Source organism: Heteronotia binoei, chromosome 5 (assembly GCF_032191835.1).
Source record: "Heteronotia binoei isolate CCM8104 ecotype False Entrance Well chromosome 5, APGP_CSIRO_Hbin_v1, whole genome shotgun sequence".
In the NCBI taxonomy this organism is placed as follows: Eukaryota; Metazoa; Chordata; class Lepidosauria; order Squamata; family Gekkonidae; genus Heteronotia; species Heteronotia binoei.
The window spans coordinates 155,984,020-156,001,948 of NC_083227.1; the positions used below are offsets into that span (position 1 = coordinate 155,984,020).

General features: G+C 44.0%; 1 protein-coding gene across 1 annotated transcript in view; it reads left to right on the top strand.

Annotated features, from left to right (window-relative positions):
- SLIT3 (slit guidance ligand 3) overlaps positions 1 to 17,929 on the top strand; it is an 884,772-nt gene that overhangs the window by 520,458 nt on the left and 346,385 nt on the right. The window contains exon 7 of the mRNA XM_060240620.1: positions 12,374 to 12,445. Within this exon, the coding sequence (XP_060096603.1) occupies positions 12,374 to 12,445 (72 nt within the window). The remainder of the gene's footprint in view (positions 1 to 12,373; positions 12,446 to 17,929) is intronic.

Here is a 17,929-nt window from a genome sequence, read left to right on the forward strand (position 1 = left end):
AGGAGAATGTGAGGTGGTCTGGTACTCCCATCTCTTCAAGGACTTGCCACAGTTTGTTGTGATCCACACAATCAAAGGCTTTAGCATAGTCAATGAAGCGGAAATAGACATTTTTCTGATATTCCCGTGCTTTCTCCATAATCCAGCGAATGTTGGCAATTTGATCTCTAGTTCCTCTACCTCTCCGAAACCCAGCTTGATCTTCTGGTAGTTCCCGATCTACATACTGCTGAAGCCTAGCTTGTAGGATCTTTAACATGACCTTGCTGGCATGTGAAATGAGTGTGATAGTTTGAACATTACTTGGCATTACCCTTCTTTGGAATTGGAATATAAACTGATCTTTTCCAATCCTGTGGCCACTTTTGTGTTTTCAAATTTGTTGACATAATTTGTGCATCACTTTAACAGCATCATCTTTTAGGACTTTGAATAGCTCAACTGGGATACCATCATCTCCGCTCGCGTTGTTGTTAGTAATGCTTTCTAAAGCCCATTTGACTTCACACTCCAGGATGTCTGGCTCAAGGTCAGCAATTTCACTGTCATGGTTGTCCGGGACATTGAGATCCTTCTTGTATAATTCTTCTGTGTATTCTTGCCACCTCTTCCTGATCTCTTCTGCTTCTGTTAGGTCCCTACCATTTTTGTCCTTTATCATGGCCATCTTTGTACAAAATGTTCCCTTGATTTCTTCAATTTTCTTGAAGAGATCTCTTGTCCTTCCTATTCTGTTATTTTCCTCTACTGCTTTGCATTGTTCCTTCATGAAGGCCTCCTTATCTCTCCTTGCTGTTCTCTGGAAATCTGCATTCAGTTGGGTGAATCTTTCCTTTTCACCTTTGCCTTTAGCTTTTCTTCTTTCCTCAGCTATTTGTAAAGCCTCATCAGACAGCCACTTTGTTTTCTTGCATTTCTTTTTCTTTGGGATGGTGCTGATTGCTACCTTCTGTACAATGTCATGAGCCTCCATCCATAGTTCTTCAGGCACTCTGTCTATCAACTCTGGTTTCTTAAACCTGTTATTCACCTCCACTGTATATTCATAAGGGATGTGATCAAGGTCAAACCTGAATGGCCTAATGGCTTCCCCAGTTTTCTTCAGTTTAAGCCTGAATTTTGCGATGAGTAGCTCATGATCTGAGCCGCAGTCAGCTCCAGGTCTTGTTTTTGCTGACTGTAAGGAGCTTCTCCATCTTTGACTGCAGAGTATATAATCAATCTGATTTCTGTGTTGCGCATCAGGTGATGTCCACGTGTAGAGTCGCCTTTTAGGTTGTTGGAAGAGGGTATTTGCTATGACCTACTTGTTCTCTTGACAAAACTTTATTAGCCTTTGCCCGGCTTCATTTTGTTCTCCAAGGCCAAACTTGTTAGTTGTTCCAGTTACCTTTTGACTTCCTACTTTGGCATTCCAGTCCTTTATGACGAGGAGGACATCTTTTTTGGTGTTAATTCTAGAAGGTGTTGTAGATTTTCATAGAACTGGTCCACTTCAGCCTCTTCTGCATCAGTGGTTGGGGCATAGACTTGGATTACTGTGATATTGAATGGTTTGCCTTGGATACGGACTGAGGTCATTCTGTCATTTTTGAGATTGTATCCCATTACTGCCTTCCTCACTCTCTTGTCAACTATAAAGGCAACACCATTTCTTCTACAGGACTCTTGGCCACAATAATAGATGTATAATGATCCTCTGAGTTAAATTCATCCATTCCCGTCCATTTTCGTTCACTGATTTTCAAGATATCGATGTTCAGTCTTGCCATCTCTTGCTTGACCACATCTAGCTTACCTTGATTCATAGATCTTACATTCCACATTTTGATGCAGTATTGTTCTTTGCAGCATCGGACTGTTCTTTCACCATCAGACAGCTGAGCATCCTTTCGGCTTTGGCCTCGCCGCTTCACTCTTTCTGTGGTTACTTGAACGCTCTTCCCCAGTAGCATATTGGGCACCTTCTGACCTGAGGGTTCATCTTCCAGCGCTATATCTTTTAGCCTTTTGTTGCTGTTCATGGGATTTTCTTGGCAAGGATACTGGAGTGGTTTGTCATTTCCTTCTCCAGTTGATCACATTTAGTCTGGGTTCTCAGCTGTGGCCTGTCCATCTTGGGTGTCATAGCCCACAGTCTCATTGAACCGCGCAAGCCCTCTTGCCACGATAAGGCAGCAATCCATGAGAATGGCTGTAGCAGAGCCAAATGCCATACAAAAACCTGGTACATTATCCAGAGGTTTGCACAACTAACAGCACCCGGGTAATTATGCTGCATACTCATTAGTGCTGAACAACCACTAATCAAAAATTTAATATATCATATCATTTGTCAATTTGATTAGTTGTTTGGGGTAATCGGCTTCAGAAATCAAGTGCAACAAAAAAAAATCAGAGTCTATGCTATATTTACAAATGAAAGCTTCTCTTCAGCATTGACCCAGCGCTTGTGAAGGGGTTATAAATTGCACATTCATTCTAAACTAGCATAACAAGGAAAGAACATACATATTTATTGATGTATAACTATGTCCCTCAAGAATACAGATTTTTGCAGTGCATCTTTGTAATATAAGAAAGCGAGCCTGTTTCTGTTGTAGCTTTGGCATATAGAAAATATTTAGTTTCTGTTAATGGACTTTTGTATAATAAAATTGTCCCCCTCCTCAATTTATTGTGAATGTATTTCACCCACTAAAAATTACTCAACTGTTAATGTTGTCACCTATCACCTTGTTTAATGTAGGCATTTAAAATAACAATATTACCTTCAGATCAGTTTTTATTGATCATATTGCTATAAAATTTAATTCTAAAGCATTATTTTCCTCCTAGACTAATTCCAGTGCTGGTAAAAATATTGTAAACTTTTTTTATTGGTATGTCGTAAGGTGTTCTCTATTGCATTACTCATGTATAGATCAAGATGAGTAGCCATGTAGTAAGAGCATAGTAGTAACTTAGAGACTAACAAAATTTGGGGTAGGGTACAAGTTTTCATGAGCCACCGCTCACTTCTTCAGATACTTGAATCTGAAGAAGTGAGCAGTGATTCACGAAAGCTCATACCCTACCCCAAATTTTGTTACTCTTTGTGGTGCTACTGTACTCTTACTCTTTTCTGTAACTCACATACGTTTATAATTGCTTATGTTAAACAAAGTCAGAGCAATGGAATGGAACTGTGTGCATCTTATAACTACTGGCAGTGGGGACTATTGGGGAGTTAGGGACTAATGCAGTATGCTCCTTGCTGTGCCAGTTTCCTGTTTGCAGTATGTGTGTGTGTGTGTGTGTGTTGATCCTCCAGCTATATCAAATTTTGGTCTTCCACCTATAGTTTGAATGGCCTCTTAATTTCCATGTCATTCCGCTGCATGTGTAGGTCAGGTTTCAGTCTAATCTTTTTCAGTGGCATTGACTACGTGGATTTAGGATGGATGTGATGTAGTGGGTAGAGTATCGGACTAGGGGACCTGGTTTCAAATGCCCTTTCCGCCGTAAAGTTCAATGGATGAACTTGAGATGACCTTTGTCAGCCTACCCTACCCCACAATGTTGTTGTGAGGTTAACATGGAAGGGGGGGGATAGAGCTCACGAAAGCAGAGTGGAACGAACATCATGTGACACGTTTAGGCTTTCAAAAAATAGCAGCTGTACATCCAAGATAAAATTCAAGATGAAGGAAATATTTTTGATCAACCTGTTGAAGCTGACAGAGACAGAAGGAGAGGTAACCATCATCCAGCCATTCATTTATCTAGGATGTTTCTATGCCGCCTCTTCAGAGACCTGCTCTGTCATGTCACAATATTAAAAGCAAGCCTTTAAAAACAAGGCATTGGACATAAGCAGCATAAAAATCTATAGAACAGAAAAGTACCATTAAAACGCTAATAAAATATTCCTTGCCATTAAAAGCATGGGTAAATTGATGTGTATTGGCCTGGCACCTTAGAGAAAGTAAATAGCAAACAGCAAGGGGGTGGGTGTTCCTAAGAACACACTAAATAGTCAGTATGCAAAGAATCCGTTGTTTAATATTCTCTCTCCATCAGATGCTTCAATATATCCTGGTAATCACAAAGCAAATGCACACATTATTCTTTTAAGGTACTGTATTTGCTTGAAAGGTAGGCAACCCTGAATGCAAGATGATCCCCTGAGAAATGTTATACATCCAAAAAGAAAAAAAATTCTGTTGGACTTAACTATAACTTGTATGGAAATATAAACCAATCCCTCCCTCCCTCCCTCCCTCCCTCCCTCCCTCCCTTTCTTTCTTTCTTTCTTTCTTTCTTTCTTTCTTTCTTTCTTTCTTTCTTTCTTTCTTTCTTTCTTTCTTTCTTTCTTTCTTTCTTTCTTTCTTCCTTCCTTCCTTCCTTCCTTCCTTCCTTCCTTCCTTCCTTCCTTCCTTCCTTCCTTTCTTTCTTTCTTTCTTTCTTTCTTTCTTTCTTTCTTTCTTTCTTTCTTTCTTTCTTTCTTTCTTTCTTTCTTTCTTTCTTTCTTTGGCATACCTGGAAAAACCCTAGTCTTGCATTGGCATAAATATTTCATGGTAATCCAAGTGATCCACAGCCATTTTTATACCGGTAAAAAATCCTACTACCTGATCACTGAAAGCAATATTTATTGAAATGAAAAAAAAAAAAAAGCCCTGTAAACGGCTTACTTATTCTGACTCCTCAGAGAAATGTATGCCACCATCAAAAACTCGGATATCACAGTGAAGTGTTTTAATGCACTGAGGCGTTACTGAAGAGGTATTATAGTAATGAAGTGATTTTGAGGGATGTATGCGTGTACATAAACTTTTTAAGTTTCTAGCAGTAAAATGGCTTGTCGCATTGGCCAAAGAAACTATTCAGAGTTTGTATGGTTGGATGAATCCTTTGCATTTAAAAAAAATAATAATTGGAGATGATTAGATTTTGACAGGTTCAGTGAAAAGGAATCCCTACCCAGGAATGAGTGTTGTTAACAAGATATGATTCTTTAAATCTTTTAAATCAACCATGAATCCTATTGTCATGTACAGAAAACAGCGTGCAGGTTGCCAGACCACCAGCGGGGCCAGAGAATTCTGGGAAGGTACAGACTGATCTACAGATGACAGAGATTGGTTGCCCTGGAGAAAAATGGCTGGGCCATTTTCTCCAGGGCAACCAATCTCTGTCATCTGTAGATCAGTTGTAATTCCAAGAAATCTCTGGGCCCCGCCTGGTGGTTGGCAACCCTGCACTCATTTTCATGTATAAAACACGGATGCAAAACGTTGACTTTCAAAGAGTGAAACAGTTTGTTGCAAAGAAACCTTGTAGTCTCCTGAGTTATATGCTTATTTGTTCACTTCTGGGAATATTCTTCAGTTGGTTATTTCTTAAGTGTATTGTGTAAGAGTCAAGTTCCTGCAAATAGAGCAAGGTTACAGAATCTTTTTTAAAGACTTCCTTTTCCCCATCAGTCCGTTTCTTGCTAAAAAGTTACGTCTGGGGGCCAAATTACATTATATCCTTGGCCACTAGTTGGGTTGAGATTCCCCCCCCCCCCCAACCTGATTTGGTTTCCCCACAACCTCATGGCAGCGGCAAGGAACTTCCAATTACCCAATCATTGCAGGGCCTAATTCAAATTGGAATTGGGAGGACTGGAGCTCCAATTCCAGCCCCCCCCCCCCTTCAAAACCTGCACTGTTTTTCCAAGCTAAAACAGCCCTGGAGAGGGCTTTTCCCCCAATTTGCTATCTTAAGGACAAACACCCCATAAAAACGCATATGGATTTTCATTAGGACAGCAGTAAATGATAGTTTGCTGAATTTGTTTGGCACGCTATGTACACTCATGGCTGAGAGTACATACTTCCAAATACTTAATTTGAAAGGCATCATTTTAAATTTTAGTTTGAATCCATCCTTGGATGCATCGGAAAGGATTTCTTTGTTTGTTCAGCTTACTATTCTGAGCTGGTCGTTTTATTTCTTTCTTCAGTTATTGATACTCAGGGCTTTTTGGAGGTGGGAAGTCACAGGAGCGGAGCTAGGGTTGCCAATCCCCAGGTGGGGGCAGGGGATCCCCCGGTTTGGAGGCCCTCCCCCCGCTTCAGGGTCGTCAGAAAGCAGGGGGGAGGGGAGGGAAATGTCTGCTGGGAACTCTGTTATTCCCTATGGAAATTTATTCCCATAGAAAATAATGGAGAATTGATCCACGGGTATCTGGGGCTCTGGGGGGGGGGTGTTTTTTGGGGTAGAGGCACCAAATTTTCAGTACAGCATCTAGTACCTCTCCCCCAAAATATCCCCCAAGTTTCGAAACGATTGGACCAGGGGGTCCAATTCTAGGAGCCCCAAAAGAAGGTGCCCCAATCCTTCATTATTTCCTATGGAAGGAAGACATTTAAAAAGGTGTGCCATCCCTTTAAATGTGAGGGCCAGAACTCTCTTTGGAGTTCAGTGATGCTTGTCACAGCCTTGATCTTGGCTCCCCCTCTAATGTCTCCTGGCTCCACCCCCAAAGTCTCCTGGCTGCACCCCCAAAGTCCCCAGATATTTCTTAAATTGGACTTGGCAACCCTAAGTGGAGCTCTGACTGGACTGGCCAGGGCTCTGGCTGGCACACTGGGGAAGGCATGGGGAGGCATCTTCAAATGCCTCCCTGATGGCTTCAGCCTCCCCCAGTGTGCCCCAGCAGCACGCTGGGGAAGGCACAGGGGAGCCTCCTGCTGGTTTTTTTCTACCAAAAAAGCCTTGTTGATACCGGGCCAGATCTACATTTTTTTTCGGGGGTGGGGGCAAAAGTAAAAAATGGTGGCCCTATACGTATATGATCAGTGTTTCTAACAAAGAGATATAATCAGGTGGTCCTGTTTCACAACGAAGTGCGTGTCACACCATTCCCAAAGACACCCCTGCCCCCTGCAACTGGCTGTAGCTAGAACAAAGCTGGAGTTCAGTGACACCCTTGATCAACAAAATTCATTCAAGGTATGAACTTTCGTGTGCATGTGCCCTTCCTGCAAACTGCACCCCAGCCGCCTTCTGTGCCCTTCCCTGTCTAAGAAGCGAGGGTTGCCAGGACTTCCCTGGCTTCTGGTGGGGGGTGAAGGGTAGGGTTGCCGGATAAACATGGGGAAAGTCCTGGAGATTTGGGGGTGGAGCCTGGGGAGGACAGGAACTTTTTCAGTAGGCTACAATGCCATAGAGTCTATTCTCCAGAGTATCCATTTCTCCAAGGGAACTGATCTCTGTAGTCTGGAGTTGAGCTGGAATTCTGGGGAATCCCCAGGTCCCACCCGGAGGTTGGCATCTCTGGTATTCTGTAAGCAATGCATTAGGACTACAGTCACAGAACTGGAGAACAATGTAAAGGAATGACTTGGTAAAATACCGTGGCATAACAGAGTCCTGCCAAAAGTGAAGCCTTTTTCTTTGATTTCAGCAGGAAAGATAAGCACTCACTGAAGTGATCCACTGAAATCAGTGTGCTTATTTTGACTGAATAAGACCTTATACATTATGGTGCTTGGGGTGCAGCAGTATAAATTACTGCAAATATTCATGCTCCTGGTATTCAATTACAGAAAAGCCAATCTGAATACAAAAATCTAGGAGAGATTCCTGGTCATGTTTGAGCCCAATCCTTTGGGAAACTGAGCTTTCTTCCTTTGCATTCCTACTTACTCTTCCCCCTTCCCCCATGTTAACTGTGGCTCTGAATAAAATTTGGTTGGTCTTAAAGGTGCAACTTGATCCTTGCTTTATTCTACTGCTTCAGACCAACACAGCTGCCCTCCTGGATCTATCTGCAGCTGTTAATGCGGGTGCTGAGAAGAGCGGGAGCAGCAGTTTCAGGCACCATGCGTGCGGGGGGGGGCGATGGGGGGAGGAGGAGAAGGGGAGAGAGAGTATTATCAGTTCTTTTTCTCATCCTGGTGGAACGACCTTCCAGAGATGGTGCGAGCCCTGCGGGACTTGAACCAATTCCGCAGGGCTTGCAAAACATTTCTTTTCCAGCTGGCATTCGAGATAGAACCTGATTAATCCAACGAGCGGACATCTAGCCATTTTGTGTACATTATGATTACAGTATTTTAGCACCTATTTTATATATTTTATCTATTTTAAATAATTTATTTGTAATTGATATACTTAAAATTGTTTATGTTGTTTTATATGAATCATGGGACTCCCGTGTCTGTTAGCCGCCCTGAGCCCGCTTGGCGGGGAGGGCGGGATATAAAAATAAAATATTATTATTATTATTACTATTATTATTATTATTATTATTATTATTATTATTATTATTATTATTATTATTATTATTATTATTATTATTATTATTATTATTATCCCAGCAGGCTGGGTGAGGCAGGAGAGAAAGCAGCAAGCCCTGAGGTGCAAAGAGCCGGGGCGAAAGTGCAGCGGTGTAATTCCTGGCCCCTCTCTGCTTCACTCTTTGGTCAGGAGGGAGGGGAAGCAAAGCAGCACGTGGAGAAGGGGGGCGGGATTGTTTGCTAGGAGAAGAAACCTCCCTTGGCCATCCTCCTAGGATCGGAGTGGGCGGGTGAGACTCCACTCGCTGCTGCGTTGGGAGGGGGAGCCCTGCTCAGCCCCTTTTCTGCTGCTTCTGCCCACTGCTCCAGAGGCTCCCAGGCAACAATGAAGATTCAGAGGGAGCTGGCTGGGCTGTGGGCAGCAGCCGGTCTTTTTTCCTTCTCTCCAATTCGGGGCAATGAAGAAGGACGCAGGTGGCCGCTGCCGAGTCAGCTCCCTCTGAAGCGGGGGAGAAGGCTGGGAAAGGGATGGGATGGGCAGGGTCAGCGCGACCGGAGATGGGGTGGCCGCCCTCCACCCCCCCCCCATCAAAAGAGCTGCTTTTACCTCCTCCCAGCAAGTGAAAGAAGCGGCAAAAGCAGCCAATCTGCAGGGCTGCTTGATTGCTTCCCCCACTCCCCCTGAGAGTGCCCAATTTGGCACCCCCCCCAGGTGGCGCCCGGGGCAAGCCACCCCTTCTGCTCCCCTCTAGATCCAGCCGTGTGTTGATATTTATAATATACGAGTTCTAAAGCTTCTAAAATATACATGCCTTTTAAAGCATCTAAAGGGGTGAACAACCATTTGAATACGGGGGGCCCAATAGATGTTATTTTCCTTCCAGAAAGGCTCCTAAGTAAGCTCAGTAGTCATGGGGTAAAAGGACAAGTCCTCTAATGGATCAAAAACTGGCTAATTAATAGGAAACTGAGAGTGAGTATAAATGGGCAATTTTCACAATGGAAAGTGGTAAGCAGTGGGGTACTGTAGAACTCAGTACTAGGTCCAGTGCACTTTAACTTGTTCATTAATGATTTGGAGTTGGGAGTAAGCAGTGAAGTGGCTAAGTTTGCAAATGATTCAAAGTTGTTCAAGGTGGTCAGAACCAGGGAGGATTGTGAGATGCTCCAGAGTGATCTGTCAAGACTGGGGGAGTGGGTGTCAATGTGGCAAATGAGGTTCAGTGTGGGTAAGTGCAAAGTAATGAACATTAGAGCCAAAAATCCTAACTGTAAATACACATTGATATGGGGTCTGAGTTGATGGAGACAAACCAGGAAAGAAATCTTGTGGTAGATAACACACTGAAAATGTCAACTCATTTCAGTGTTGCACAGTGTGCAACACTGTCAGTGTGCAACAGCAATTAAAAAAAGGCAAATGCTGTGCTGCAGATTATTAGGAAGGAGAATAAAAACAAATCAACTAGTATCATAAATGCCCCTGTATAAATAGATGGAGCAGCCTCATTTGAAATACTGTGTACAGTTCTGGTCATTGCACCTCAAAAAAGGATATTATAGCATTGGGGAAAGTGCAGAAAAGGGCAACTAAAATGATTAAGGGGATGGAACACTTTTCCTATGAAGGAAAGTTAAAGATGTTGGGGCTCTTCAGCTTGGAGAAACTATGACTGAGGAGTGACATGATAGAGGTTTACAGAATTATGCATGATACAGTGAGTTTTCGCAATATGTCAAGCCTCCAGCAGTTCAATGATCAGAGACAGTCCATTGCTAGAAAAGCTATTTATTGATACATGACAGGTCAGGGCAAGGCGGTCCTTGTGAAAACTAATTTTGGCAGGCGCTCTGCCCCCTCTTATAGATCAGGCTTAGACCGTTACACATTCAAAGGAAAGGCGCGAAGTGAGCAGTCCCTCCCCCCAGAGTTCTTCCCAGACCCCTTGCCAGGTGCGAGCTTAATCGGGCAGGAAGGCCTTGGCTATTCCTGAGACCAGGCAGAAAGGAATGTTTCACTCATTACACAGAGATAGTGGCGGTGCAAAGCAGAGACAATGGAAAGTGAAAGCACTCCCTCTAAATGGCAAGAGTCCTCTTGACAGTAGAGAAAGAAGTACTCCCCCCCCCTTTCTCACAATACAAGAACTCATGGGCACTTCATGAAATTGCTGAGTAGTCAGGTTAGAACAGATAAAAGGAAGTATTTCTTCACCCAAAGAGTAGTAAAAAGGTGGAATTCACTGCAGCAGGAAGTGGTGGCGGCTACAAGCAGGAAGAGGGGATTGGATAAACATGGAGCAGAGGTGCGGGTGCACCCAGTGCTGCGTGAGCAACACTGGCTACCTCTTTAGTACCGGATCCATTTCAAGGTGTTGGTTCTTACCTTTAAGGCCCTCTACAGCCAGGAGACAGCATATCTTCAGGACCGCCTCTTCCCATATGAGCCTCCCCCCCCAGGTTGCACAACATCTTCTTGTGGTCCTTGGTCCTAAGGACACCCGACTGGCTTCAACGAGGGCTAGGGCCTTTTCAGTCCAGACCCCTACCTGGCGGAATGAGCTCCCGCTAGAGACCCAGACTCTGCGGGACTTATCAAGGCCTTGCAGGGCCTGCAAGATGGAGCTATTCCACCAGGCTTTTAATTGATCCAGCGGGCATCCCTTTGGCCTCTTCATCACTTTACCACCTCCCCATCACCTTACCATCATGATGACTGTGCTGTGCTGATGCTTGTCAACCTATATGCTGTTGTTGACTCACCATCTGTGTTTGTGATGCCGTACTGCCTTTGTTTTTATACTGTTATGCTTTTATGATGTTTTATTTTTAATCTGTAATAGGCGTCTAGATTTCTGTTGTAAGCTGCCTTGAGTCTGCTTGCGGGAAAGAGAGGGATATAAATCTAAAAATTAAAGCCAGTTTGGTGTAGTGGTTAAGTGCGCGGGCTCTTATCTGGGAGAACTGGGTTTGATTCCCCACTCCTCCACTTGCACCTGCTGGAATGGCCTTGGGTCAGTCATAGTTATCACAGGGCAGCTGGTGTGAGAGCCTTCTTAGCCCCACCCACCTCACAGGGTGTTTGTTGTGGGGGAGGAAGATAAAGGAGATTGTGAGCCACTCTGAGACTCTTGGGTGGAGGGCGGAATAAGAAGATGAAGAAGAAGATATTGGATTTATATCCCGCCCTCCACTCCAAAGAGTCTCAGAGCGGCTTACAATCTCCTTTACCTTCCTCCCCCACAACAGACACCCTGTGAGGTGGGTGGGGCTGGAGAGGGCTCTCACAGCAGCTGCCCTTTCAAGGACAACCTCTGCCAGAGCTATGGCTGACCCAAGGCCATTCCAGCAGGTGCAAGTGGAGGAGTGAGGAATCAAACCCGGTTCTCCCAGATAAAAGTCCGCACACTTAACCACTACACCAAACTGGCTCTCCAATATAAATCCAATGTCGTTGTTGTCTTCTTCTAGATGGAACACTCTGTCTGGGGCAGTGATAAGTTGTATTAATTAACACATGGAATTCATTGCCACAGGAGGTGGAGGCTGCTGCAAGCATAGACAGCTTCAAGAGGGGATTGGGTAAACATGTGGAGCAGAGGTGCATCAGTGGCTATTAGCCACAGCGTATTGTTGGAACTCTCTGTCTGGAGCAGTGATGCTCTGTATTCTTGGTGCTTGGGGGGAGCAACAGTGGGAGGGCTTCTAGTGTTCTGGCCTCACTGGTGGACCTCCTGATGGCGCCTGGTTTCTTTGACCACTGTGTGACACAGATTGTTGGGCTGGATGGGCCATTGGCTTGATCCATCATAGCCTTATGTTCTTATGTTTTTATTTGGTACTTGGAGGACTACAGTGGGAGGGCTTCTGGAGATCTAACCCCGCTGGTGGATCTCCTGATGGCACCTGGGTTTTGGCCACTTTGTGACACATAGTACTGGACTGGATGGACCACTGGCCTGATCCAACATGGCTTCTCATTTGTTCTTATGTTCATTCTAATTTTTTCTGTGGTGCATATAGTCAGCTGTAATATGATCCTGTAAATACAAATGTCAACGTAATATCTCAATTTGTGTTTCTCCTCTTTTTTTAAATAGTACTCTCAACAACAACAACATTACTCGCATCCCTCTGACCAGTTTCAACCACATGCCAAAGATCAGGACCTTGTAAGTACTCTGCTCTTAAACTCTCAACAGCTTGAATCAAAAGATAATGTATTCTAGTATTTTTAACTCTTTGACTTGATTTATGTGGTATGGAGGAAACCTCAGGTAAAAGTGGGGTTGTGGGGTTGGAGAACACCAGAAGCTGCCACAGTACCTGTAGTTATGGCCAAGTTTCACTTCTGGTTGCAGGAGGAGTCTAGCTCCATGAAGTTACTTTAGGGCTAACTCACATATAAAGAGGCCATGTGATTGAGGTGTGCTCACCAGGAGGACTTTGGATCCAGTTGTCAAGCCCCCAGATTCCCAATAATGCAGTCCTTTGTTTTGTTTCAAATAGACTGTTTTATTCAGGAATTCAAAGATGCTACACGGAACTTGGTCCGTGGAAATACTGAGATACAAGAGGTTACATGCTTACTATATAGGGTATCATAAACTGTTACAAAAGACGCTTCATTTGAATCTAAGGTTCAGAGATTAAGGCAGTGACTGTCTTTTTTACCACAAAAGCATTCTCACACTATACTGTGAACAGATAAGCAAGCTTGCGAATTTAGGGAGTACATCCCTGAAACACAGCAGGCCTTTTCCAGTATCATAAACATTCTTCTGCCAGATGGTAATGCCTACGTGTTCTCTATGTTGTAAATAATGGAGAAGGGTCAGAGCATCAGCCCGACATTTGGCCAGCCAGGGCTAAGCAAAGGACAGGGCTTGACACCAGTGTGTGCTTGGAGCATCATGCTTGATTAAGACCACTGCATGAAGGAGAAGGGGCTTAAGCCTCCCCCCACAGAGCCATTTTCCCAACCACAAACAACCCAAGGAAGTTACTGCTTGCCCTATTAAGGAAATGTATGTGTGTCAGGATGGAATCAGTTGGAATCTCAGGGCCCTGTCTGCACAATTGGGTCGAATGTTGGACTCCTTCAACCCACTGTCCCTGGCAGACGTTGACAGCATCCTCTCAGTGGTTCAGCCTACTACCTGCTCCTTGGATCTCTGCCCTTCCTGGTTGATGAAAGCCTCCTGGAAAGTGGTAGGAGAAGCTTTGGGAGATATTATAAATTTCCCAGGGCTCTTTCCCAAGCTCCCTCAAGGAGAAAGTAGTGACACACCTCCTGAAAAAGTTATTTTTAGATTAGAGGGTTCTAGCCAATTACTGTGCAGTATGTAGTTTTCCATTTCTGGGAAAGGTGATTAAGCAAGCAGCGGCTGAAGAGTTCTGGGAATTTCATGGATGAGACATCTGCCCTGATCCTTTCCAAACCAGTTTCCAGCCAGGATTTGGGACTAAGACAGCTCTGGTCACTCTAGTTGAAGATCTCCAGTAACACCTTGATACAGGTGGGGTGGCACTACTGATCCTGTTGAATCTGTCAGCTGCCTTTGACACAGTATGCCATTTGATCCTGGTCAATCACCTAGCCTCCTTGGATGTGAGGGGTATAGCCTTGAGCCGGTTCTCCTCATTTTTCCCGGTTCGCTCCCAGAAGGTAAGCATGGGTGGAGAGAGGCCATCACCAAGGGCCCTAATCCAGGGTTTCCCAAACTTTCCCCCCTCATGGCCCGGTTATTTTTACACTTCTCCTTCGTGGCCCACTATTTGAGGGAGGGGCCAGGAGACTTTGGGGGTGGAGCCGAGAGACAGGAAGTGATGTACAAACAAGCCTAAAACTTGTAATATTTTGTTTAGGAAAGGTAAGAGAATAGTGGGATTTTGCAATGCAATTTTAAAAATAAAACATCAAGAAAAAGTACAAAAATCACAGCAGAAAATTAAAAATATAAAATGCTCTTAGCCTGGGAAAACATAAAATGGCAGCCTGGGAAAACATGAAATGGCAGGGCGTTTCAAGCTTCTCTTTCTGCCCCCCAAGGAAGGAAGGAAGGAAGGAGGATAGCTCCTTCCGGTACACCACATTCGAGTGGGTATCACATGGAGGTCTCGCCACGGGCCACGCTTTGTCCCCTACCATGGGGAAAGGAGGAAAACCACTGTAGGGCAATCCGCTGAACTCCTATGTGGGTCATTAGATCATAATTGACCGTGTCAAACGCTGCTGAAAGATATAACAGTAACAGCAGCACTGACCCACCTTGTTCCAGATGCCTTTTGAGGTCATCTGTGAGGGCAATCAAGACAGTCTCCGTATCACGACCAGAGCAAAAGGGTCAAGGATGAAAGTAGTCTCCAGGAAAGCTTGGAACTGCTCCACCACTGCTTTCTCAATGACCTTACCCAGAAACGGAAGATTCGAGACTGGCCAGGACAATGGGGTCCAAGGATGGCTTCTTTAAAAGCAGACATACCACTGCCTCTTTGAGCCTAACTGGGAAACTCCCTGATGACAGGGACAGATTAACAATATCAACCAGAGGACTCAAGACTTTAAGAGGACTTGCTTTAACAAGAGGACTTGCTTTAACAAGCCAGGATGGGCATGGGTCTAGTGGACAAGTGGTAGGCTTCACTGCAGCCAAGATTCTGTCCACATCTTCCAGAGAAAGCTGACTGAAGTCATCCAAGAAAGGGCCCAAAGATGGACAGTGGGCTTCCAGTTCACATACCGTATCAACTGTGGGTGGGAGATCTTGGCAGAGAGTCAGGACTTTATCTGCGAAATAGGTCACAAAGGCCTCACAGCCAATATCCAATTCCCTAGCCTTTTGGTTGCCTGTCGGCATTGTGGTTAATGATCGAATTGTCCTAAACAATTGGGCTGGGCGCGATTTCGCAGACGCAATGGAGGCCACATAGAATTCCTTTGTAGCGGACTTCACTGCCTTCTCATAGACCATAAAGGTTTTATAAGAAGTTCTTGACTCCTCGTCATAAGATCGCCTCCACACTCTCTTTGGTCTTTATTACTTTAGTTCTCTTTAGTTACTGTGGCTAGTAGCCATTTATGGAGCTGTCCTCTATTAATTTGTTTAACTCCCTTTTTAAGATTTCCATGCTCATGACCTTCACTACATCCACTAACAAAGTTCCACAAGTTACTCACTGAATAAAGTATTTCCTTTTGTCTGTCCTGAATCTCTTTGTCCATCAACTTCATCAGTGCACATGAGTTCTTATAATATGAGAGGGGGGAAAGTTCTGGGTACCCAGTTTTGCTACTCCATGTATAATTTTACAAACCTCTATGATGTCTTAGACAATCTCACAGGTAGGGTGCTCCGTCTCCTTAAACATTTTGGTTATGCTTCTAATTTTATTCTTACTTCATTTATACTCTGTCTTTTCCCCCTATGGCTTACATCATTCTTTTGTCCTCCATTTTATCCTCACAACAATCCTGTCGGGTATGGTTAGGCTGAAAATGTATGACTGGTCTAACGTCACCCAGCAAGCTTCCATGACAGAGTAGATATTTGAACTTGGTGTCTCCTGGATCCTAACCCAACACTCTTAATTGCTAGACCACATTGGTTCTTCTGCATTTTTATGCACAATATAAATAATATTTGATGACATGTGCATCAGTAATTAAACTTCAGGTTTTGAAAGTAGAATCAGTGACTCTTACACCTTATCAACAACAACCAAAAAATCATCTCTCATCTCTTTCTGTCTTCGTTGCACAAGGACTTAAGTGGCCAGGAAGAGAGGCTGATAGGTCATTCCACAGTCAGTTCCGGCATTGGTTGGGTTCTTACTGGATGCCACGTGCAAGTTCTGTCTGCAAGTTTAACCTTGGAACAAACTTCCCCTCTCCAGCTTCAACCCATTTCAGAAATCCCCCCTGTTATGTCGGGGCTTGTCACCTATTGCTTTGCTGTACTGGCTCCTAAATAGGCGTGCCTGGACTTGTTCTCCGGGAGCATTAGAGGAGCTTGGAGTTCCTAAACAACAGACCACCAGGATTCTGGAATCTGCCTGCTGATTGGGCATGCAGTGGCTGGCAGGCAATAGGGAGCAGGAAGGCAGTTCCAACCCTCCAATGGTTTGGGGAGTAAGAGGAGTTTAAGTGTATATAACCAGGCTGAGGCCTATATGTGAGGGGATGCTAGCTGAAATCACTAATAAACAGAGCTGATCACTATGCCTGGCACCCGCCCTCCTATCAAACCCAGTATTTAATACTTGCAAAGTGAATTTCCCTCACCAACCAAATACTTTTACTTTAATGATACTGCTCATACAGCTGATTCATCTCTGAGCTGAGACTAAAAATAAAATAAAATGTATTAATACATGTACCTATATAATATAAGGATTTTGTAGTTTTTAATCAACTGAGAAAAAGAAGGTGGCCACCACCGGTGTAATTTTAAAATCCACCCCTGCTAAAAGAAACCTCAAATTATCCTATTCACACAGAGCCCTGAATATAAGGTTTTATCCAACTGTCTCTTGCCACATTAAGCAGGTCGCAGTTGAATAGACAATGTTGAAGAGTGTCTATTCAGGCAGAACTGCATTGACACACTTGCTCAGAGTAAGGCGCCTTATTTAAGCATCCCAATAATTCCCCTGATGGAATGGCATTCAATCTAGGCAGCATAAATAATCATCTGTAGCGTGGAACTGTCAGGAAATCAAAATAAGCTGGAAGAGCTTGTTGGCAGCATTAAACCTAAATATAAAGGTGCATGCTCTTATCATGGTACCTCTAATATTCAGTTTTTCCACACCGCTTAAAATTGAAGAGAGAGCTGCTAAAGGCCCTTGTTCTTTCAGATCATTAAGTCCAGATGCAATGTTCAACCCATTTGCTCCATGAACTTTGATAAAGAGTCTGTTTGCAGTACATGTAACTACCCATTTGACTCCATAGAGCAGGGGTGGCCAACGGTAGCTCTCCAGATGTTTTTTTGCCTACAACTCCCATCAGCCCCAGTCATAGGCCATGCTGGCTGGGGCTGATGGGAGTTGTAGGCAAAAAACATTGGGAGAGCTACCGTTGGCCTCCCCTGCCATAGAGGATAACCCAAATCTGAGCGTCAAATGATTTGAGACTTAGTTCTTCCCTCAGTGGTACTCCAGCAATACAATTAGAAGCACCAGTAATTTTTTTTGAAGAAAATACATCAAAAGGGAATCAATTGATTCTCCACAGGCTTTGACCCACAAAGGTGCGCCATACAAAAATTCTGATCCTACTTTACTGTTAAATACAGTGATAGCAGCTGGAATATACTGTCCACCTTTAAAATAGAATAACCGGATTATTGCTTTTGTAGCAATAAGCACTGTAGTTTGTGCATTTCTAATGTGAGTTGTCCAAAGCACATTAGATCAAAAATAAACTCCAAGAAGAAGATGATTACATTGGATTTATACCCCACCCTTCACTCTGAATCTCAGAGTTTTAGAGTGGCCTATAATCTCCTTTACCTTCCTGCCCCCACAACAGACACCCTATGAGGTAAGTGGGCTGAGAGAGCTCTCCCAGAAGCTGCCCTTTCAAGGATAGCTCTGTGAGAGCTATGACTGACCCAGGGCCATTCTAGCAACTGCAAGTAGAAGAGTGGGGA